The 25,061-nt window shown below is 38.7% G+C and overlaps 1 protein-coding gene and 1 long non-coding RNA gene across 2 annotated transcripts; one reads left to right on the top strand and one right to left on the bottom strand.

Moving 5' to 3' along the window:
• Positions 1 to 194: 194 nt before the first annotated feature.
• Positions 195 to 23,810, bottom strand: LOC134793477 (ceramide phosphoethanolamine synthase-like). Its single transcript, XM_063765060.1, has 5 exons — positions 23,214 to 23,810; positions 19,509 to 19,713; positions 13,974 to 14,260; positions 2,574 to 2,766; positions 195 to 821 (listed from the first exon to the last, which is right to left on the bottom strand). Exons 1-5 carry the CDS (start codon positions 23,665 to 23,667, stop codon positions 398 to 400), a joined length of 1,563 nt encoding a protein of 520 aa, XP_063621130.1. The 5' UTR covers positions 23,668 to 23,810; the 3' UTR covers positions 195 to 397.
• Positions 21,112 to 22,727, top strand: LOC134793490 (uncharacterized). Its single transcript, XR_010144554.1, has 2 exons — positions 21,112 to 21,374; positions 21,648 to 22,727. It is a non-coding gene; the product is annotated as an uncharacterized LOC134793490 (long non-coding RNA).
• Positions 23,811 to 25,061: the final 1,251 nt, after the last annotated feature.

Raw genomic sequence — 25,061 nt, 5'->3', positions numbered from 1 at the left:
GATCTCTTATTTAACTGAATAATTTCAAAGTTGGCAGTTCCCGTGAACGAAATTTCAAAGTAATTTTAGGAACTTATACATGCGTGTCTGTCTAAGAAGTACTTCGTGGTAATTACGGAATTCAAAAATACTTATAACTGAGGAATATTTTGGCCTGTTCAGAATGGGCATAAGTGAAGAATGTAGAACGCATGATAATCTAAATTCTTTATTTTACTTTGAGCAAAAAAATCATAATAATTTATACGATAATACATTATTAAACTTATCAATATTATACACGTAACATAAACGGAATAACATGTTATAAAATCTAATGGAAATGTAAAACATTCAGGTATCTAACTCACTTTACTATAGTAAAGCTGAAATAATTGTCTAAATAGCCTCTGGCGCTTCATATACTCTTCTTATTTGACGGGGAGGGTGGGTTGCTGAACTCCTTCATGAGGGCGTCCTCGCGCAGCTCGGCGAAGTTCCTGCGGCGTAGCTCGAGATCGGGGTGGTCGTCGAGGAGGCACGCCTGTATGTTCTTGTCGAGCGTGAGCCTCTGGCGGGAGTCCTTGAACTCTTCGACGAGGCTGAGATTCCTTTTGATGCCGTCGACGAGCCGCACCACGGAGTACTCGCCCATGGCGGCGCCCTCCTGCAGCTTGGCGCCGGCGAGGCGCGCCGCGGCCGAGGCGCGCACGTCGGCCGCGCACTGCGCGCACCACTCGCGCAGGTTCGCCATGATGGTCACCGGGCCCTCGAACTCGTTGGGCACGATCCCGTCCACCTCCGCCTCGAAGAACGATAGCAGCGGGAACCATATTCTCGTTCTGAAATAAAAAAACATGTCATTTTATAGATTTAAGTAACTGGAATAGATGTAATCATTAACGTTATAAAAATCGACGTGATGTCAGCTCTTATATAATTATTATAAAAACATGCTTTACTCATAAAACTTATGCAGTAAGAAGCAATAAAAACCAAGACAAGGACAAGTGCGAGTCAGACTCGCCCACCGAGGGTTCCGTACTTTTTAGTATTTGTTGTTATAGCGGCAACAGAAATACATCATCTGTGAAAATTTCAACTGTCTAGCTATCACGGTTCGTGAGATACAGACTGGTGACAGACGGACGGACGGACAGCGGAGTCCCGTTTTACCCTTTGGGTACGGAACCCTAAAAACAAGTGTTCATTATCTAATCTATTCGGGAAATGTTTCTAATTTCCGCGAAACTAAACATTTTAGATTGTAAAACAATAAGTGTTGATAGCACTCGACGGCTAACAACTGTAAGTGTAACAGCGAAGAGGAGTGGCGGCGATGTGTCACGCACTCGCTAGATTAATGCGCTAACTTTGTGGCGGCGGGTGTGGGCGAAAAGGGCACTAACTGCCACTCCGAGCGGGTGCCGTTGTTTATAACGTATCACCGCCGCATACGATAGCGTGTCACTATAATTAGAGTAAGTAATTAATATTCTAGGGCACCAACTAACATATCCATAGGCTTTGTGTCCATTTGACAGATTATGAAATGCCTATTATGTGTGGGTGTTTTCCACAGAAACGCATAAAGTGAGCCCATGCTGGTAGCGATTTTGATAACCCAGATGAAATTAAATTATGACGTTTAACCTTTTGAACGCCACAGACGGCAAATGACGTCAACGCAAAATCGTGACAACGACGCCAAAGACGGCATTTGACGTCGGTCGTTTTTTGATGAAAATCTATTGAATACACCCCACTTTTAGGTTGGCATTATTTATTCACAAAACTAAATTTTACCCCCGTGGCGTCAGTGGCACGGCAAATGGATGCGCCGTTTGGCGTTCAAAAGGTTAAATAACACTTGCACAGTCTGGGCTATCAAAATCGCATGCCAACTTAGCTTGGTCCGCTCTGTGGTGCTTCCATTCAATAATACACTTAAATAATATCCACTTCTACAGGATTGTTACCAGTTATATTAGCATAATATTCAGAAAATAATCCGGCGCCCAATTAAGGCTTGCTCTGATAAGTAAAATGTTCTAATGTAATCATGTATATGAGCAACGCTCAGGTTAATTGGGTTCAAGGTTCTTCGGACACATTGTTAAACCGTGTGGCTTGTATATGACATGTCCAATGTCCGTTGACACAGTAAAAACAAACAAGTAATCTGGGACCATACATGGATGGAGGCGCACGCCATATTCTTTATTTTAGCCGTTGCGCCTGTTCCGTTCACCATTCGCTACCTCTAAATGGAGAGAAACTACTTATTGTAGGTACTTACATTTCTATTGATAATGTGGATAATTCAAGGGGCCAGCATCGTGTTACGGCACTATGGCTGCGCCCGGACTGTCAAAGGAGGGTCTCCATCATAGTCATCGTAGATCCTACCCAAGCTGTTTGTTTGCGGTGTATTCATGTTGGTATTATATCCTTTGTTTAAAGGTGTAATGTTAGGGTGGTATTCCATCTGTCCAATATGTATTGCGTCTCACATTTTGCTTAATGAGAGAGTGAGACGCAATGACATTGAACAGGTGGTATACCACCCTTAATGTCAGTGCAACGCTACCAACCTGGAGGAGTCGTTCCGCATAAGCGCCTGGTTGTTGGACAGTGTGTGGTAGTAGAGGAACAGCCGGGAGGTGATGTAGAAGGCGATGAACACGTCGATGGAGTAGTGCTCATGCGCCGCCAGGATGAAGAAGATGCCGAACATGTTCATCACCCACGTCAGGATGTGGAGCAGGTACAGGCTGCGGGATGTGTCTGTGAACAGAGACGATCCTTTTAAATTCAAGGAAAAATGGAAACCTTCGAGTGAGATTCGATTTCCGTTCTTCCTTCCTGAGATGGTTTTAATTAAAACCAAATTTTTACTTTGCTGATCCGCGAAAACAAAGCGAGTTTTTGCGGATCAGCAAAGTGATATTTTGGTTTTAATTAATATGGATTACCACAAAGTAACGCCTGGATCTATTCACTATTTGAGATGGTTTTCCCTTTAATTTTAAATTACTCCTTATTAATACTCCTAATTGGTAATACAGACACATCTGTTATTTTGTTCCAAGAGCTATTCAATTCATAACGTTGTCACAATTAGGGGCAATGCAATTAGCAATCGTCAATAGGTACCTCAGACAAAGTGATCACTTTCTTTCAAAGCTTTATTCTTGTTGGAAAATTATACGATTTATACGAATTTCGTAATTTTACCGCTTACTTATTAGCGATTTTAAGTTGTCTAATTATCAGAAACAGTTGGTGTCAAATCTGTTAGCGTAATTGGACAGACATACTCGTGCTGGCACGAGATGCAACATCAAAAGACGAATGATAAATATAGTACTATTAATGACGACAATAATAAATGTGTTTAGGTTACCAGTAAAGATAACTTAGGTATATAGGGTAATACGCCAGTAACTGGCCACTTTTAGTAACTGGCCGCCCTAAACTAAAAATGAATTCTATTCACCTATAAACAGAATTTATTTTCAATAACTGGCCACCTTATACTAAAATGAATTCTATTTAATAGAATTCATTTTTGGTTTGGGGTGATGGCCAGTTACTGGCGAATTACCCTATGTGCAGCATTACAACAGCGCCAAATATCGGCAAAAAAATAACAGGTGGCTTTGAGTTTAAAAATGATTTATCACTACACCTTATAAAACAAAGTCCCCGCCGCGTCTGTCTGTTTGTATGTATGTTCGCGTTAAACTCAAAAACCACTGAACGGATTTTCATGCTGTTTTCACCTATTAATAGAGTGGTTCTTGAGGAAGGTTTAGGTGTATAACTTGTTAACCCGTGCGATGCCGGGGCGGGTCGCTAGTATCTTATATGTAATACTAATTCTAACCACATAGTGACTTTCTCGGAAATTGTAAAAAAAAATGGACACATACCTACAACCGTTTCCATGCAAATGCTAAAGAACTCCATTTAATACTAAATCTATATATACATATAATAAAGCTGAAGAGGGTCGAAAGTCTGTACATGGAAGATATTTGAAAAAAAGTTGGCTGGGGATACTTAGAATTGATAACAGAACACGTTCCAACAGTTTTTAGAATTTTTGTCTGTTTATCTGTTTGTCTGTTTATTTGAACGCGCATCACGTGAAAATGGCTGAACGGATTTTGATGAAAACTTTACTAATCTGTCGAGAAAATCCCCGGCCAGGTTATAGGCTATAAAAAATCAACCCCTAAAAGGGGGGGTAGCCACAACACTTGATTGACTTAAGTTTGCCCCTGAATCGTATGGCGCTACTTAGGAAGGAGGGGTAAACTTTTTTCAAATATGTGCTAACACTATAGAGTACCCTGGTAAACTAACAGATGGCGCTGAATTTAATACGATGTGACATAAATATGCCACTCAACTCTAAGTTTAGCAAATTAACTCTAACAAATTAACTCTAAGTTTAGAAGACCCCTCTTCTAAAATATCAATCAATCGTACGGATATCAACAAATTTAATTGAAATAATTGTGTTGATTTAATAATACAACAAAATTAAACGACAGTAAATTAATTGCCCCTCATTGCACAGTGCCATCTTGTGGGTTACAAACATTAAGTAACCAAGAAAACTAAAAATGAGTTTACATAGTTACGTAGTGGTAAAATAAAGACACATCAACACGCGTATAATTGCATAAAATTATTTATTTTCTCCGTCATGAATTATACCTAATCGTAATTATATCACATCCATATCAAATCAATATTCATACGTATCGCCTCCTTAAGCACTTAATAATGGCCACGAAGGTGGGTACTTTGAAAAAAAAAAACACATTGACCTCTCTCATTTGCAGTGCCGGATTAACCCTTTTAAGCAAAATAAGAACTTGCTTAGGGCACCATGTCTAGGGGGCACCAAAAATTATTGAAAAATTTACGCGTTCGCTTCGCTCGCGTTTTCAATAACTTTCTTACATATGATAAAGGTGACATTCAATTTTCGTGATATAATGATGTGACTGATTTCCATACTAAAAGTAAAACCGGCCAAGTGCGAGTCGGACTCGCAAACGAAGGGTTCCGTACCATTATCTATAAAAACGGTCACCCATCCAAGTACTGACCCCGCCCGACGTTGCTTAACTTCGGTCAAAAATCACGTTTGTTGTATGGGAGCCCCACTTAAATCTTTATTTTATTCTGTTTTTAGTATTTGTTGTTATAGCGGCAACAGAAATACATCATCTGTGAAAATGTCAACTGTCACACTAACAGGCTGTATCTCACAACTATCACGGTTCGTGAGATACAGCCTGGTGACAGACAGACGGACGGACGGACAGCGGAGTCTTAGTAATAGGGTCCCGTTTTACCCTTTTGGTACGGAACCCTAAAAATGTACAACTGTCTATCGAATTGCGTTTTTTATATCGAAAAATTGTCACGCTCGCTTCGCTCGCGTTTTCAATAACTTTCTAATATATGATAATGGTGGCATTTGGGTGGCGACTGCAGCAGCAATAGGTACTCTGTTGCAACGTTACTGCTGCGGCACTGTCAATTTTCGTGATAAAATGATGTGACTGATTTCCATACTAAAAGTAAAAATGTACAACTGTCTATCAAAATGCGTTTTTTATATCGAAAAATTTTCGCGCTCGCTTCGCTCGCGTTTCTAATAACTTTCTAACATACGATAAAGGTGACATTCAATTTTCATTATATAATGATGTGACTGATTTCCATACTAAAAGTAAAAATGTACAACTGTCTATCAAAATGCGGTTTTTTATATCGATAGATTTTCGCGCTCGCTTCGCTCGCGTTTGCAATAACTTTCTAACATATGATAAAGGTGACATTCAATTTTCGTGATATAATGATGTGACTGATTTCCATACTAAAAGTAAAAATGTACAACTGTCTATCGAATTGCGTTTTTTTATATCGAAAAATTGTCGCGCTCGCTTCGCTCGCGTTTTCAATAACTTTCTAAGATATGATAAAGGTGACATTCGGGTGGCGACTGCTGCAGCATTAGGTACTCTGTTGCAACGTTACTGCTGCGGCACTGTCAATTTTCGTGACAAAATGATGTGACTGATTTCCGTACTAAAAGTAAAAATGTACAACTGTCTATCAAATTGCGTTTTTTTATTTCGAAAAATTTTCGCGCTCGCTTCGCTCGCGTTTTCAATAACTTTCTAAGATATGATAAAGGTGACATTCGGGTGGGGACTGCAGCAGCATTACTCTGTTGCAACGTTACTGCTGCAGCACTGTCAATTTTCGTGATTAAATGGTGTGACTGATTTCCATACTAAAAGTAAAAATGTACAACTGTCTATCAAATTGCGTTTTTATATCGAAAATTTTTTTCAATTCCATTAGCGTTTAATATAAGCGTTTTCAATTCCATTATAAGATGTTGGTTATAATCTCTAAGTTTAAATCACGTGTCAAATTTTAATAAGGGCGAAATAACTATTGATTTTGGAGTGTAGTTTTATTTAGTGGTACCTAACTGTAAAATATTTTATCTGGACTACAGCCCATACAACCATTTCCAGTCGCCGTTACGACGCGGTGTTGACACATCTTGTGTCGACACCGTCTGTTTCGGTCACAATTCCAGTCGCAGAGTCGTCGCCGTGTCGACACAGTTACCAAAAATGGGGAAGGGTCGACACATGACACAAAGTGACATAAAGTGTGGTCGCCGTGTGCACACATTGTTTCGGGTTTGCGACTACTTTATGCCAAAATCATTCGTTCATTCGTTCATTTTGTTCCTGTCAAATGGAAACTGTCAGATGGAAAAATACTTAAATAAAAATAAGTGACATTAATACGCCATCTCTAAAACGGATTACAAGACGTAATTATATATTGTTTGCATTTATATTACAATAGGACTTAAATTATTATGGGGAATTAAACTGCTCGAGTGATTTGATAAACTAAGTGTAATATAATCAACGCGCCACCACATTGTTTTAGTTTAGCCGGAAATGAAATTGTTTACTTCTCAGTGCCTGTGTTCATAACTATATTATTTGAAGCATTTTTAGTACTTCGATGCGTATACTAAACTTAAATAACAGAAATAACGCTTTACAAACTACGAAACTTGTTAATTATGATGTATAAATATGGTTTAAGGCTGAGAAATATTGCAGTCACAAAGTAGTTGCAATGTTTCGACTTTGTGTCGACTCTGTGTTGACACATGACACGCGCTGTCAAAAGTAATAACAAAGTTACTGGTATGTTACTGGATTTGCAATATGGCTCCTTGTGTTGATTTGTTTTCAGATATTCTCAAAGTGTAAAAATGCCGTGGTCAGAGATGGGCATTAATCGATTAACTGTTTATTCGACTAATTAATGGAATAAAAAAAGTTAATTCTCAAATTTTAATCGCGATTAGTTTAGTCGACGTAACATAGATTGAAATTGAATTAATCTGAATATTAATCGAATAAATTATCGATTAAATCTCGATTGAAAGTTGACAGGGGGCCATTTTAGTACGTAAAAATAATAGAAATGTCTTGCATGCAGATGGTAGCAAAACACTTTGTCATAAAAGTCGAGATGGGTGTCGATATATAGGTTTTAGGGGGCGCAGATTTCGAAAATGATGACCATTTTGGATTCCAAGATGGCGGCCATGCACTATGTCATAAAAGTCGTCATGGATGTCGTTTTATAGGTTTTAGGGGGCCCCGATTTAGAAAATGATGACCATTTTGAAATCCAAAATGGCGGCCATGCACTATGTCATAAAAGTCGTCATGGGTGTCGTTTTATAGGTTTTGGGGGGCGCAGATTTAGAAAATGATAACTATTTTGGATTCCAAAATGGCGGCCATGCACTATGTCATAAAAGTCGTCATGGGTGTCGTTTTATAGGTTTTAGGGGGCGCAGATTTCGAAAATGATGACCATTTTGGATTCCAAGATGGCGGCCATGCACTATGTCATAAAAGTCGTCATGGATGTCGTTTTATAGGTTTTAGGAGGCGCAGATTTCGAAAATGATAACATTTTCAATTTCAAAATGGCGGCAATGCACTATGTCATAAAAGTCGTCATGGATATCGTTTTATAGGTTTTAGGGGGCGCAGATTTCGAAAATGATGACTATTTTGGATTCCACTTTTATGACAAAATACGTAGCCGCCATCTTGGATTATAAAATGATCATCGTTTTCGAATTCTGCACTCCCTAAAACCTATAAATCGACATCCGTGACGACGCAAGTTATCTTTATTTTCAGATCTAACAAATTGCTACAGAATACAAAGGACAAAAAAGAAGCGAGGAGGTAATGAAACAAGCAAAAATACAGATGATTCCTCGACGCAATTGGGTGATTCTTAAATTGTGTCCAGATTTTTTTGTCATAAAAGTTTTTACTTTTCACATATTACTCTCACAAGTTCCGTGACATTTCGACCTTGTAATTTTTTAAGTAAATGTTTTTGTTTATCTATGAGGATCTCACTAGAATAATATAATCAAGGTATGTTTATATTTGATGAATGAAATAGTAACGCAAAAAAAAATATATTTGTGTCTTATATTCCTGCCGAAGACTTTTATTTTACCTTTTCCTTCTACACAAGTTTGGCCAAGTAATAAGAATTTAGGGCTCTCAATTTTATTTTGACTTCTACAACAGTAAAGCTACGAGGCCATGTTTGGTATCGTTTTCGTATAAATTCGCAGTACCAAATTTAGTTAAGGTATCACATTGACACCATTCCGAAGTAAAAACATATAAACTTATTAAAATACTTTCTTTTAAACTCCTCTTCACGCTTAAACTGCTGAACAGTTTTAATTTAAATTTGGTACACATATATTTTGAGTCCCGAGACAGGATATAATAAGTTATTTCAAAAATCATCCTTTAAAGGTGTGAAATGAGGTGTAGGGGGGAATTCAGAATTGACTTCTTGAAGTTAATACTGTTTAAGTTTAGGTTTGAAGTCATGTTTTTTCATCATTTTTAACTAAATCAAAGATGTAGACCATCCCAAATTTCATATAAATCGGTTCAGCAGTTATTGATTTCCCGTACAAATTTCCACGCCACTTTTCACACCTTCAAAAGATGATTTTGGTTATAAGATCTATCCTATGTCCTGTTCCGGGACGCAAACTATTTCTATACCAAATTTCAACGAAATCGGTTCAGCGGTTAAGCGTCAAGAAGAGTTTCAAAAAACCGGCCAAGTGCGAGTCGGACTCGTGTATTAAGGGTTCCGTATATTAAGTCCGACTCGCGCTTGACTGCACATTTCTAATAGGTTTTCCTGTCGTCTATAGGTAAAGAACTATTTTGTGTATTCAGACGGACATACATACAGACGCACGAGTGATCCTATAAGGGTTCCGTTTTTTCCTTTTGAGGTACGGAACCCTAAAAAGATTTATTTTTATTTTGTGGAATGGTGTCAATGTGATATCTTAAATGGATTCAGCACCCCAGATTTATACGAAAACGATACCAAACACGGCCTAGCACCTTCACTGATATAGATATATCAAGATAAAATTGAGAGCCCTTAATAAACTTTCAAGAGCGGATATCTCAAAAACTATTCAACATATCGAAAAAATTGACTGAATAAACTTGTAACAAATTAAATTAACTTTCATTTTGTATAAGTGGCCATGTCGCTGAGATGCATAGTTTCCGAGATATAATCGAAAAACCGGAAAATGGGACCTTCAAAGCCCCCTCTCTCCCCCCCGCTCAAGGGCTACGGCCGGGGACTTTTGATATGTTCACCTCCTAACTTGTCAAACCGAGTTACGGAGTCAAAAATTGTGTTCCGAGCATTTCCCTCTACAACTTTTGGAGCATTCGTTGCCTGACCTAAGTAGCTTATTGCATTTCTTTAAAAACTTTTCTGTAAAAAGTTGACGGGTGTTGGGTGTTTATATGGTTTCGGTCGATTATTATCATTTGCATTGCCCATGATGACTTACTAGAATTACGAGCACACGAGACACTAATAGTAGTTTGACAAACCTTGGTTTTCAAGAGGTATTTTATATTGACATTTGCTGTCACAAATTTGCTGTCAGATTTAGTCGCAAACCGCACGCAAAGTGCACACAAATGTGTCGACACCTTGTTACGGAAAAGTGTAGACACGGCGACGACACTTTGTTTCGAAACAATTCTAGACACATTGTGTGGACTCTGTTACGACACATCTGACATTTAGTTACCACTTTGTGATTCTGCGACTGGAATGGTTATATGGGAGTCCTCTAGCATATCCATCTGTCAACTTTACTTCAAGTTCCGCCTCCAGGGGAGAGGGAGAGAAATTAGGATTAGAAATTAGCCGCTTACTGACACAGACCGAATTCCACGCGGGCGGAGCCGCGGGCACAGCTAGTTTGAAATAAAAACATTTGCAATGTAATAGTATGCGCCATTTATAAAAGTAGGTAGGTAAGTAAATTAAAAAGGTAAGTTTGGGTCATCGTATTTTGAGCTATGTACCTATTACTAAACGAGCAATATATTTGTAATCACTCTGATACTAAAATGATTTAGGTACCATCAGCCGTAAAAGTGCATGGCGAATTTATCAATGTAATCCATTCATAATGGGTGCGAGCGTGATGCACTGTGTCGTGATCGTATTCGCATCATCTCAATAACGACTTGAGTAGAGATTTTTAATTTCGAATAGGCCTTCCGCTCTGGGTAATTTATCTTATAAAGGCGAACGATGCACTCCTCGATCGATTCTCGACTAGAATCAATCAGCCTAGACTAATAGGGGTACCTAGTGTATGTTCAATCAGGCATAGAAAGCTCGTTCGCTCTAGAAAGCATGGCATGGGTGCGTTCAGAGTTTCAGAGTTGCTAGCTAGCTGGCGCTAGGCCTTGATCTCTGGATATGATACAATAACCATGTAGAGTATACTATTTGCACATCAGGAAGTGTTTTTCTCGGTAAACGCTAACCAGTAAAACGTTCCTGTCGTATATGCGCTACACACAAAAGATAAAGCTAAAGCAAGATAAAGCGAAATATCGCTTTATCTTATTCTTCTTATTTTATAAAATATATAACGCTCGCTTAATCGCTGATGATAACATGTCTAATAGAGGTGCGCAAACTCGAAACGGAATTGCTATAAAAATCACAAGTTTAAAAAGAGCCACTTGATTTTTTTTTTTCATTTAAACTAGTCACGAATCACGATGTTTTTCGCGGACTGGCAACCCTTGTACTAGGTCTACATTGGTAGCTACTCCTACCTAGCATATGTGCTAGTCTGACCGAGCCCAAAGCCAAGTCCGCGCAGTTCCTTGCAACAAGCGCATGAGCATGTTTTGCATGAAAACCTAAGATGGAAACGGTTGTATGCGCTCCATATCAATCACCCATCATTGTTTATTTGGTAGATTTTATCATCCATCACACAGTCGAAAGGGATTCGTATAAAAATTGACTGTGAATTTATAAATACGTCTCAAATTAGTCTTTACCGACACATTTTACTTTTAGCAGGTCAGATGATTGGGTACAATAGTATCAGACAGTATTACAATTGGGTATAATAGTATCAGAAGTCCTCGGAACCATTGACGATGAAGGTGATCTTACTTCACTACGCTTTGTTTTTGTCACGTATTGAAGCGTCGAACGCAAATAACAAAGCAAAGGTTAGAGAACAAGACAAGTTTACTATAAAGTAAACTTCAAATGTGGGTTTGGCTGATAATGTTATGCGTATTTAGCGATTTGGTCTACAAATATCAACAGAATTAGGCGTCTAGTAGACCGTAGTCCCGTAGATTTTAACAGTCAGTAAATAGATCACCACCAATAAAATAGAATAATCGTGATGTACCGATGCGAGGGCTATTTGCGTGCAACACGTTCACCCGCGGAGATACGGTTATATCCGTAATCCCCTCGGCTCGTACATGACGAGTACTATGGGAAGTTTCTTTTAAGGCCCCTGTACACAATGGGCCAGCGCCGGCCTCTCCAAGGGACGCATTTATGCGTTAGAGGGCGCAAGTGATATTGCTATTTCATTCTACCGCATGGCTGCGTCCCTTGGAGTGGCCGGCGCTGGCCCATTGTGTACAGAGGCCTTTACGATCTCTATCTTAACTACGATTAACGTCAATTTAGCAAAGAATGAAATTATTGTAAGCGGTTGATATACTGCCAGATAATAGCGTCGTTATAAATGTTACGTGGCGCTCTCTTCGACGCTCGTGGCGTCTTCTATTCAATCACGTATATTTATGAGCTAGTAAGTTAGTACCTATGTAACATGCATTAGTAAGTAGGCTTCGATGGCGTTAATAGAAATATCGCTACGAAATCGGCATATTTTGTGTTTTTCTTTTCGTTTACAAATCGTGTGAGTGTTTTTTTAAATAGTTATTGGACTGTTCCCGGCGGACACAAATGGGACTGATTCATTCTATCTGCCCCCAATTTGACCTTGGTGGGGACAATATATATACTGGTCATACACTCGTGATTGTTGAATATGTTAAACGCTGTACTGACGATTGATTCATAATACTTACTTAAAAATAACATTTATTCAGTCAGTGGTAAGCGCAAATATTTAATTTAATATGTAAGTACTTAACAGATAACACAGAAATAGATATCAGCTCAATTAAGATACTTTGAGGCTTTGACGCTGCTCACTTCATGATGAGATGACGCAAGCGAGCGGTCAACCGACGTATATCCAGGTCATGTTATTATGAGAACTGATATAAACAAAGTGTTTAGAAAACAAGAATACGATTATTATTTGTTTTGTATCCAGGTTACGCGATAGCAATGTCAACAAAGACTGTGCGTCAGCAAAACGAACTATCGCTTCCTTGTCGATAACGGCATTTGTGTTTCTAGAACACGAATGTTTTTACCAAATTCTAATTAGCGACTGTTGTTAAATATAACTACATATGTGAATAGGTCAAATGTAAATATAATGCGCACTGTGTTTGTTCAACTTAATCTATTATCTTAAACAAAAGGTTTTACTCGTTTAATGCGCATTTTCTTTTGTTTTTAAAAGTAATATAAATAATACTATGGACCCGATAAGATATTTAATATTGTTAGCGAGAATGTACCGGAAACCTTGGAAATGACGTATAGATTTCACGTCTTAATTACGATAACGTGTTTATTTTTTTACGCGAATTCTAATACATACCTCATGATAGTACCTAGTACCTACCTATGACAGAAGTCGTCGTAATGTTCTTTATTTGCTTTCATAAGATACAATAAGTATCATGCGAGTCACATGTGTATACAAACAAACCAACTATGTATCAATAACCATGGTACAATTTGTTCAGATTTATCACAGCACAAACATGTGTGAATTTCATTAAAATTTGGCAGGGTACACAATCTCAAAATAACAAGCCATCCTTCAGTAAGAATTTCCGTGTCGTATAGGGAAGGTCTGCCGGCCTGAAATCTATGTTTGTTGTTGTTGTTCTTACGTAAAAGTTTAACCTTCAATCATTTTTACTTTAATACGTTAGTTACGTTAGTAGGTTGGCGCGTGTCTTTGCCAAAAGAAATGATAGACTGCGAGCAAAGTAGGGCAATGACCATCGGAGTTCGATAAACCGCATGTCACCTTAACAAGAAAAATCTTATTTAATTAGATATCATACGCACGCTTGCGAAATGTGATTTCTTCTGCTACACCTATGTATCTATGTACTACACTATAACTACGCATTACTATATTTTCTTAATATTTAGGGCGGGTACCCTTAACAAAGACATACTTATTAATTACGAATTACTATGTAAGTTTACTTGTTTAGGAATGTGAGGATGAGGAAGTTTCCAACACTGTCCTAATGTCATACGCCTGTCTGTGGTAAATCTTCACGACTCGCTCAAAACTATTTGAAATTTGAGATAAATAGTAAATGAAATGTACTTACATTCAGTGATGAAGAAATTCAGCAGAGTCAACGCAACCGTATGTCCGGAGAACATGTAGTCCCCACAGGTCCGGACGCCGCGGACCGACATGCCGGCCCCGCTCCAGATCTCGTAGGCCTGGCGCAGCCTCCGGCCCCACACCGTGAGGTCGTCCGCCGGGGGGTAGGACCGCGGCTCGCACTTGAGGTGCGACCCCGGCACGGACAGCGACGTGATCAGCATCGTGAAGCAGCGCAGCAGGAACACCGTGCCGGCGAGAGCGAAGAATCTTCGGAGGAGGATGAATCTGAGACAAATGAAACTTATATATAAGCCATCCTCATCGATTTTTTGTAACAATAAATATTAAACTTATCTAATGGGCCAGTAGCTACCTATAGGTACCATACGCTCACCATGTTTTGTTCCCAACATTAGAGCGTCAATATTTATAAAGGCTCTTCCTTAGGTATGTAGTATAAATAAAGTATCTATGTATACATATGTAGGTATCGATGTAGTTGACCTTGTGAAGAACTTTATTTGGATTTCGTCAGAAATTATGTTTTGTACCATATCTATTATCATACGGCTATTATCAATGTTTACCTATAGTTATCATGAGAGGAGTCATTATAGTATAATACCCTTCCAAACCGTTCAAAACCTTTTTGTTATCTTTCTACATAAGTATGTATCAATTTTATCAAACACTTGACAACTATCTAGATAAACGCGCTATTCATTAATACGGCATAGTAATAGTAATTCAGCACTTGATGCAAAACAACAACGGCCGTTTCTTTCCAGATCCTCTGATGTAAAATAAGTATACTTATATTATAATTTTTTATACCTAATTAGAAATCTACGATGCCGTCCGTTTTGCAGCGTTATTTTTAGTGAAGATGATAGAAATCTATACCCATCGGTTACCTATTGTTGTATACATTCAGGTCAAATATTTACAAAGACCAATGAAAAAAGTTGTGTTACTGTAACTTGTAGTACTTAGACCCTGACATCTTCATAGTACCTATTATTAAAATGCTGAAGAAAATACATGGCTGATGTAATATAGGCCATTACATCAGCCAAGGATTAAGGAGTACTTACCACCGCGTTATGTTAGCACCGCGCGCGCAGCTGCCGCCGCCAGCGCGAGCGGAGCTGGCGCATCTACCGCGGGTGCCGCGGCGCTGGACCCGCTATTAAAGATTTCACGCAGTGCTAGTGCCAAGGGACCGGCCGGTACAAAGAGTAGCCGTGTAGGGAAGCCTAAGTGTATCATATGCGGGTATACCAATCATAAGACCGCGGAGTGTCAGTATAGTGTAGAGATGCAACGGATAGTTGTTTGGCCGGATACCGGATATACGGCCTGATCATCGGCCGGATATCCGGTATCCGGCCGCCGAATATTCGGCCGGCGAAATTATACCTACATTTCGGTTTTTCAGGTGCGTAGTGAAAGTTCGCGTGGACTTATTTCTAGGTTCGAAAATGAGTGCGCGTGCAATAGTGGAATGTTTAAAATGTTTTAAAATAATAAACGAGTACGATTATGACCGTCACTGTTTCTTAAATCCAATTTGTTGACTCCAAAATCAAGCAAAATTACTATCCGGTATCCGGCCGGATAGTAGGTCACTATCCGGTATCCGGCCGGATAGTATTAAAAAGAGGGCCGGATAGGTCGGATACCGGATAGTAACCGGATATCCGGTACATCTCTAGTATAGTGATTATGTGTGTAAGAAGTGTAATGTTAAAGGCCATCTACGTAAGGGTGTGTCCATCCAAAGTGAATTACGTAGACAATGGAGCCCGAAACGAGGATTTCGGAGACGATGGTGAGGTATTTACTATACGTTCGTTGCGGGGAGAACCAATGGTAGGCACTGTAACTGTTCGCGGATCAAAATTAAATTTTGAGATAGATACCGGTGCTGCCGTAACTGTTTGTTGAATGTTTTGCTTCTATTCTTTATATGTATTTTATATAAAGCCATCTTATAATATAAAATCATTTTAAGAAAAGGACGCGCAACGATTACAACGCTTGTAACGGTCGGATGAGACTTTAAAAAGGCTGCCTGTGTTTTAAATGAGGCTCACATTAGGCTCGACGGTTTGAGCCGTTAGAACTAACAAACAAAGGTAGCTCGCTGACCCAGGGTAGGTTGCCGGCCAATGAATGATAAAAATATATAATGTATATTGGTAATATAGATAGGTATCGTCATGATAACAAAGGAAACAATGTAAACATTACCATATTTCTGGCCGCCAGGAACAAAGAATTAGTTTAGGTCAAGTGTGAGTTGTGACATGGTATACACGTTTAATAATAGACTTTGTGAACATGTGCATTCTTATTTGCATAAAACAAAAAGGGTCAGGTCAATGCGACTTGTAAGTAAGTGCAGACTTGGTGTTGACAAATAAGTACCTACACAGGAAAAATAATGTCTTCGATGAGTTACCTATGAAACATCGCAGGTAATTGAGCAAGAAATCACAATAAAGAAGCTAATGACGGAATTAAACCCACGTTAGTGGTTAGAGGTAACAACATATATTTAATAAGGGCTTCAGATTCTAAATACGACAAAGAAATCTTCTTCTCCTCCTGCATGATAATATTTCTGCCTGGTGAGCTGAGATTTACTTACTACAATACCTAAGGCTTTTTTGAGAAATAATAATTATGACATCAAATTGAAACCCACATAGTGTAGAGAAAAGATATTTTCTGTGGAGAGTTTATTTGGATTTGATTTGTAATGTTTTTATAATTCGTATTTTCCTCGCATTGGTGTGGTGAAAAATAGTGTGTTGCACTCGGTAGCAAAGTCTGTTTAACCCTCGTGCCTTGACTCTCGCAACGATCAAGATTCCACTTTTCGCACATTGGAATTTTACGCTTGTTCGGTTATAATATTAGCACGAGAACAACAATTTTGCCCCCTTGTAAAGCATATTATACATACATAACTATATTAACTAGTGTAGGTTTCTGTCTGTGGCAGCTACCTAAACTAACGATGTATCACCGCATAATATAGTACGTACCTTAATACGTATATGTCCCTGGGGTTGGTCTTTAATTATGGTTTCATATACGTATATTAGGGTGGTTTTCCACCTGTCCAATTTCTTTGTCCAATGTCATTGCGTATCACTCTCTCATTAACCAAAATGTGAGACGCAAATACACATTGGAAAGAAATTGGACATCAGGGGGAATACCACCCTTACGAAGGTGAGTAGAGGTCACTGTGTGTGTCTGAAACATGAATGTGTCATGTTCACATACAATGCACAATTGCATAAATTGCTCATTATCCATTATGCGCATCCTTGAACCACGGATCGAAGTGACAGCAACAGGAAACTGACAAGTGAGTGTCGGATGGGATCATTTTGTGGTCCACGACACGAGTGTTCAATATGGGTCGTTAACACTTTCCCTGTCCCGCGAGTCGCGTCATATATGACTCATAGACTATCCATTTGTCACAATATATTCTGTTAGTATGACAGCAAAGTTAAGCAAACATTAAGGCCCGGCTACAGCGCGGGGTGCGGCGGCAGCGCTAGTTTTGGTCTACGCAGTACGTACTGCGTACTGCGTATAATGCGTAGCGTTGACTCAAACTCTACTACTCTTTTGACGTTATTCATAAACGCGCTATAAGCGTCAATAAGTTATTAATCGTTTGTTTTTACTTAGGTATTTATTATGTACTTATGGTTTTATCTGTACGTATTTTATAGTTGTATGAGTTTTATCTTTGGTCTCCACGTGTAAGTCTCTCGACTTAGGGTCCATCTCTACAGTTCACATTTAGGTGTGGCTGATACTTAGAACATCTACCTCAGTAATGGTTTTACAAATAGATACATACCTATCACAAGTTTTCTACTCCAATAAGTACTATTAGAGCTGACTGTACAATATTAGTAATCAACGAACAATTCAAAACAAATTGTGTTTATTACAACGCTCATTATAATCCATCCAAATGTAATCAAATATTAACCAACGACACGACTTTCTGATTTATATGAGCCTAACTAGCCTAACCACATGTCTTTGGCCTAACTAAAACCGTAAAACCACACAGTCTACTCGTAAAACGTTTATACTGCAAAGCGGTAGCACTGACTCGAGATGTATTACATTTTACTAAGTACTACTACGCAGGTTTTTATCACACGCATAACTATAAATAAAGTAGACTCTGTGCGGAAAGAGAAGAGTCGTGAAATGTATTGAATCCCATACAATCCACGACTCTTCTCTTTCCGCACAGACTCTATATGCGTAGGGTATTTGTAATTCGCTGAGGACACGATCTCAATTTAAGTAGTTTAACACAATCAGACTTCATTTAATTTCCCTCGACGTTTCGAGTGTGTGTTGCATAAGTATGGAGTGGGCTCAGAGCTGTTGCCTCTAGACGTGACCGAAGCAACCCGTCACCGTAACTAGTACAAGTTGCTTCGGAAACCGCAAGTTCCCTATTACCGTGATAGTGGTCGATTCTCAACGATCGAGTATCGAATCTCGTAGTGAGATACAGAGTACAGCACCCACCGACCTGTCTGGTGAACACAACAGGTATTTTTTAGGGTTCCGTACCCAACGGGTAAAACGGGACCCTATTACTAAGTCTCCGCTGTCCGTTCGTCAGTCCATCCGTCTGTCACCAGGCTGTATCTCACGAACCGTGATAGTTGAAATTTTCACAGATGATGTATTTCTGTTGCCGCTATAACAAATACTAAAAAGTACGGAACCCTCGGTGGGCGAGTCCGACTCGCACTTGTCCGGTTTTTTAGACTAGTCCAAATACGGTTAAATCGGCTTCATATGATTGATGAGAAATAGAGCAACGGCAGGAAAATTAGTCATACTCAAAGCCAATGAATACAGGTCACTTCGTATAGAAATACAATACTAGGTATATATCCAAAGTGACCCGTTTTATTTGCTTCTAAGGCTTTATAAGGCAGAGGGAATATATTTTCCACATGATTTTGAACTTTGTCTCAATGTGATAGGGTTCAATTTTGCATAATTTCTAATACCCTTATGCATTATAACGGGCAAAGAAAAGACCACTTGAAATTGTATATGTCGCAGTCAAAAGTGTGAACTGGTCAAAAGAACTTTTAACCGACAAAAACAGGCAAAACTGCTTTTGACTGAGCATGTTGGTCAAAAGTAGTTTTACCTGAAAATCATTGGTTAATAGTAATTGTGACTGTTACTATCAGTCAAAAGTGCTCCCAGAAATAGGTAGGTTAGGGTTATTTTTTTTTTGCTACGCCCTAAAAACGAAACTGTTCTCAGAGATAGGTAGGTTAGGGTTATTTTTTTTTTGCTACGCCCTAAAAACGAAACTGCTGCCAGAAATAGGTATGATTTTCAGGTAAAACTACTTTTGATCAACATGCTCAGTCAAAAGCAGTTTTGCCTGTTTTTGTTGGTTAAAAGTTCTTTTGACCAGTTCACACTTTTGACTGCAACATATATAATGGCTCACCTGTGTTTATGGAAGAGCAGAACAACAAGCCAGATAGCCAAGAGCAGCGAGCCGGTGATCTCGCACATGTCAAACGCCCACGGGATGTGAGGCACGTTGTCTAGGAAGAGGTCCGGCAGAGGCGGGTACTTCTTCATGTCTGGCACCTTGTCATGGACTATCACCATCACCACTGCCGTCACCCACGTCACGAGGAAGACATAGCCTTTTGAGAAAGCAAAACCTTATAATTTAAAGAGTATACGCAAATGGATTCGGAACTTTTAAATGTGTTGGTGTAAAATATTGTATATTCTAAAAAATATGTCTGCAATTACCATGAATCCTTATAAAATTCATTAAAAAGATGGTGGTGATTAGATAAACTGCAGACGAGTTTTTGGGGATGATTTGGATTTAGTTCTGATAATTATATGCGTTAATACTTAATTTGTTAATTATGTTGAATCCTAGGGACAGAACTATAAAGAGTAGCTTCAATGACATTACTTGTTCTGTTTTTTATATAAGAAACTGATTTGACTACTTAGTCAAATATCCTATTGCAAAGCTGTACAGGTATGTGAAATACTCCAAATTCTCTTAAATGTTTCATAATTGGTACCATTAATCTTAAGAGCCCTTATTCCTTAGAGCGTTCACCGATTTTGCGAAATAACACTCGATAGATGGCGTTAGCGCTCGGTACGCGAGCGCCGGCAAAGCTAAGCGCGTTTCAACGCAGACAAGAATAATTTTGATACTTTTCAATTTAATTTGCAAGTAAATTTATTTTAACGTTATATTGGCACTCTGTATTTTATTTTATAAGCATGGTAGTAGTCAATAGAGTATATGTGATGAGATAATATATAACCAACGACGAGTAAAAAATAATGATTGTTTACCTCTGTATGTCATGGAATTATTGTGACAAGTTCATCCACGAAGTCAAGTAACTTATTCAAGTCAGTTCACCAAGGAAGTTGAATAATTAAATGTTTTAAAGATAAGGTTATATTAAATAATAATATATACAGGGTGGCCAAAAATAAGTGCATTCCCGTTGCCAGGGAGGTTTAGGGATTATACTGAACTAAGCAACCGCGAACCGCGATGGGACCAACCCCGAAATCGCGAAAAAAAAATTTGGCTGTTTCATACATTTTGTCTAGTCCATTTTCTATGGGAGGGTAATTTTTTTTCCAGCAACCATTTTCTTGCCAGCAGCGGAAAAGCACTTATTTTATGGCCACCCTGTATAATGACAATAAATTCGAGAGTACCTGCAAGTAACAACTACTGAACTCTCTGAAGTTCGATTTTATGTCTAAAACAGAAGTATCTCCGTTTTTAGGGTTCCGTACCCAAAGGGTAAAACGGGACCCTATTACTAAGACTCCGCTGTCCGTCCGTCCGTCCGTCCGTCAATCACCAGGCTGTATCTCACGAATCGAGATAGCTAGACAGTTGAAATTTTCACAGATAATGTATTTCTGTTGCCGCTATAACAACAAATACTAAAACAGAATAAAATAAAGATTTAAGTGGGGCTCCCATACTGTTGTAAACGTGATTTTTGATAGAAGTTAAGCAACGTCGGGCTCGGGCGGGGTAAGTACTTGGATGGGTGACCGTTTTTATAGATAATGGTACGGAACCCTTCGTGTGCGAGTCCGACTCGCACTTGGCCGGTTTTTATTTAGAACGAAGTTGATTTATAAGGTTTACTTGATCCTTGTGGGAAGCAAATGAAGCTTTATTTGTAAGTATGTATGTAAAATAAAATAATATTAATAATCTATCAACCGCATCTAGATCGATAGTGCTCGTCAAGGAAAATCTATTGAGCCCAAACACGATGGAGTTATGATGAGTAGATTAGGAGTTCTGGTGACCAACTCCTGACTCCATCATGAAAACCTGGACTTCATCTAGATTCTAGATCGATGGTGCTTGTCGGGGCAAATCTATTGATCCCAAACACGATGGAGTTATGATGAATAGATTAGGACTTCTGGGGACCAACTCCTGACACCATCTCGTAATGGAGTCAGGAGTTGGTCACCAGAAGAGTCTCATGACTCTGGACCTCATCTAGATAGATGGTGCTCGTCAGGGCAAATCTAATGAGCCCAATCACGATAGAGTGATAATGAGTAGATTAGGATTTCTGGTGACCAACTCCTGACTCCATCATGAGAACCTGGACTTCATCTAGATCAATGGTGCTCGTCGGGGCAAATCTATTGAGCCCAAACACGATGGAGTTATGATGAGTAGATTAGAACATCTGGTGACCATCTCATGATGGAGTCAGGAGCTGGTCACCAGAAGGGTCTCATGACCCTGGACCTCATCTAGATAGATGGTGCTCGTCGAGGCAAATCGATTGAGCCCAAACACGATGGAGTGATAATGAGTAGATTAGGAGTTCTGGTGACCAACTCCTGACTCCATCATGAGAACCTGGACCTCATCTAGATCGATGGTGTTCGTCAAGGAAAATCTATTGAGCACAAACAGGATGGAGTTATGATGAGTAGATTAGGAGTTCGGTGACCATTCCTGACTCCATCATGAGAACCTGGACATCATCCAGGTCGTCCGGGTATAATAAAAATGCAAACCCTAACCAGAATTCAAGTAACACTGAAAATCTATCACATAAGCGAGAGTCGGTTGTTAAAATTAAATATGGTGTAAAAAATGTACACCCTTGGATCAAGATTTTCTAATCATAGTATACAGCACTTCTCGGAACTCTCTCGATGGTTACGAAAGCAACGAACGCCTGACGGTCGAGCACAGGTCCGTCCCCTAAGCGCACTCGGCGGAGACTGAGCGCGCGGTGTTGGTGCAGCGTGATTTATACGTCTTTAAAAAAATATAGATTTACGGCTAGGTAGGTCCTATAGTTATGATTTTTTTTTTATGAGTAGACATAAAGTTACAATTTGATAAAATATTATTTTTGGGGCAAAATATAAGTCCAATTTGCGATAAAAAAATGTAATGTAACCCTGTTTTCACCAAAAAAATGAAGAAAACTCGGAAGGTTTTTTATCAATTTTTTTAAATGAATCTTCGATTTTCAAGCATGTCAGCCCCTCGTACAAGATATGGTGAGTTGAATTGTAATCATTCATGTACCAAATGATTCTTGTTTACTGCAAAATTGAGAACCGAAACGACCCTTCTCACTGCAAAATTTGAAAAAGACTCCTAAGAAAACTCATTTATTTTAGGTTCAAAAAGAGAAAATGAAAATTTGAACGTTTTCAGCCCCTAGTTTAAGAAATGATTATTTAAGTACGTTATCAGTTTTTGAATAAATACTAATAGTTACGTCGTAATCTTAAATGAAAAAGGAAGCATTTTGCAAAATACGCTCGTCTGTAGGAGTAAGGACTCTTAAGAGAAAATTGTTTTAAGGAATTAATTAACAGCCCACCAGACGTTGTGCTTGGATGTTGTTCTTACAGCAATTGTTGTGTACCAGGGTACAAAGGTTCACAAATTATGAGTAAATTGTCTAGCCAGAAACTCTTTTTCTAAACACAGAGTCCATTAGGCAAAACAAATTAGAATGAATCTGATAGACATGCTGGAATGTCTAACAATAACATTAAGATCTTTATATCATAACAGAGACATGTGTATGACCAGGTCCTAATAATAATGTGACACATGTTTGGATGAATGACATGTTACTTTATAACTTACCAAGCGCTAGAGCAGTTTTCCAGATCTCAGGCTTCAACTTTGATGCCTTTGCATCCGGAGAAAAGGTTGGCACACATTCATTGTTACTCTCATATGAGAATTCACTGGGCAGTTTATGTTGAAGATTATAACTAAGGTGCGACAAATTCGTGCCGAGGAAATTAATGTTTGTCGAAGGATTCACCAGCGCGTTCTCATCGCAGAGGCCGAGCTCACACATAGCCCCGCGATTGTGCCTCTGCAATTTTTTCACTGACAGAATAAATCGCTTTCTTTCACCAAGCTTCAACTGATCGAATGGAAACTCATAGAAGTCCCTGTCCACGAAGGACAAGAGACATTGGCCATCTATGTCATGAGATTTACAAATATCTAGTATAAAGTTTGATATTCTGTCTTTATGTAATAAATCTAACACTTCTTTGTTAGTCCAGTTTATTACATCCAATTCCATTGTAACACACACACACTAACTTGTCCTAATATTAATTGTATAGTTTCACGAATAATTTTTTGAATAAATTATTTAAGATAAATATTTACAGCTACACTGAGACATCTCAAACAAAAACTGATTATTTATCCAATGCGTCCAATAGGGTGAAATCAAATGTCACACACAAACATCGCCACTGTGTGCGACATAGAAGGTAGGATCGTATAGAAGTGGTATACGCGTGCCTCCGTGAGGGACAAAACATACGCAAATGCGACACTGTGATTGGTCGAATTTATTTGTTGCCCACCATTATCCATACTAAAAAAATGGTGGGGAACAAAAAATATCTGAGACTGTGATAAGGACAAACAATAATAGCGCTTTCTCTGCTACTCCTACTGAAAGATACGTAAGACTATCCCGTTCTGTCAGTTATCCCCACCACTCATGCCCAATCCAGTTTAATACTAGATTCATGGTGTGCGATAATCGAACTGTCAATTTGATAATGTTGCCAGCGCAAATCATACAGAAAAAATCACTTGACTAAAGTCTCGCACACGGCGCATGTAACTGGACCAAATAAAAACTCAAGCTACTTGCCTGGGCTATTGGCTTTCTCGTGTGTACTTCTAGCCTGTGCCAATGAGAAAATGCCACGCGCCATGTTGCGGAATTACATGGAACTAATTTTTTCATACTATACTTTACAGCCGGCCTAGCCAAGGTTACAATCGCTATCGCTTCGACAACGAAAAGCATTATGTCTCTCTATCACTCTTCCATATTAGTGTGACAGTGACAGTTGCCTTTCGATCGCTACGGAGCGTAAGCGATTGGCATCTTGGCTACGCGGCCTGAACTGTCACCCTATCATCATCATCATATCAGCCAGAGACCCTATACATTAAAATAACAGCGCCCTCTTGACAATGATCATATATTACTGGCTTATTACTGGTCAGGTCAGGCTTTGCCTAACTAATTTTATACCTTAACTTAATGATCGCTAGTGTGGTATTAAGGGGAAAATAAAACTCAATCATATTACAGTATAAAATACAATATATTTTATTAGATAGTTATTGCAAAAATTGTTTTAATTTAATGATGCAACACGCATTACCTTATCAGGACCCACTCTATATGCTATATGGATTATAACATTTAAATATACATATTGTATATTATCTACAATCGTGATTTACATTATCCTATAACCGGTAATGAAAAACTGAAATTTGAAGGCATTTTATTGTATTTTAAAATAATATAATAGAATTCAGGAAATACGTAGGTAAAGAGTAAAATAAAGAAGTAGGTATTTTGCCGTTTTAAATACTGTTGATAAGGTGGTAGGTGGGAGTTAATAAGTTTAGATGTCAAAGTCAGAAAAATATTTGTACCTA

The sequence above is a fragment of the Cydia splendana genome, chromosome 9 (assembly GCF_910591565.1).
Source record: "Cydia splendana chromosome 9, ilCydSple1.2, whole genome shotgun sequence".
NCBI lineage: Eukaryota > Metazoa > Arthropoda > Insecta > Lepidoptera > Tortricidae > Cydia > Cydia splendana.
Note: the sequence above shows the minus strand (reverse complement) of the source record. Positions and strands in the feature narration are given on the sequence as shown.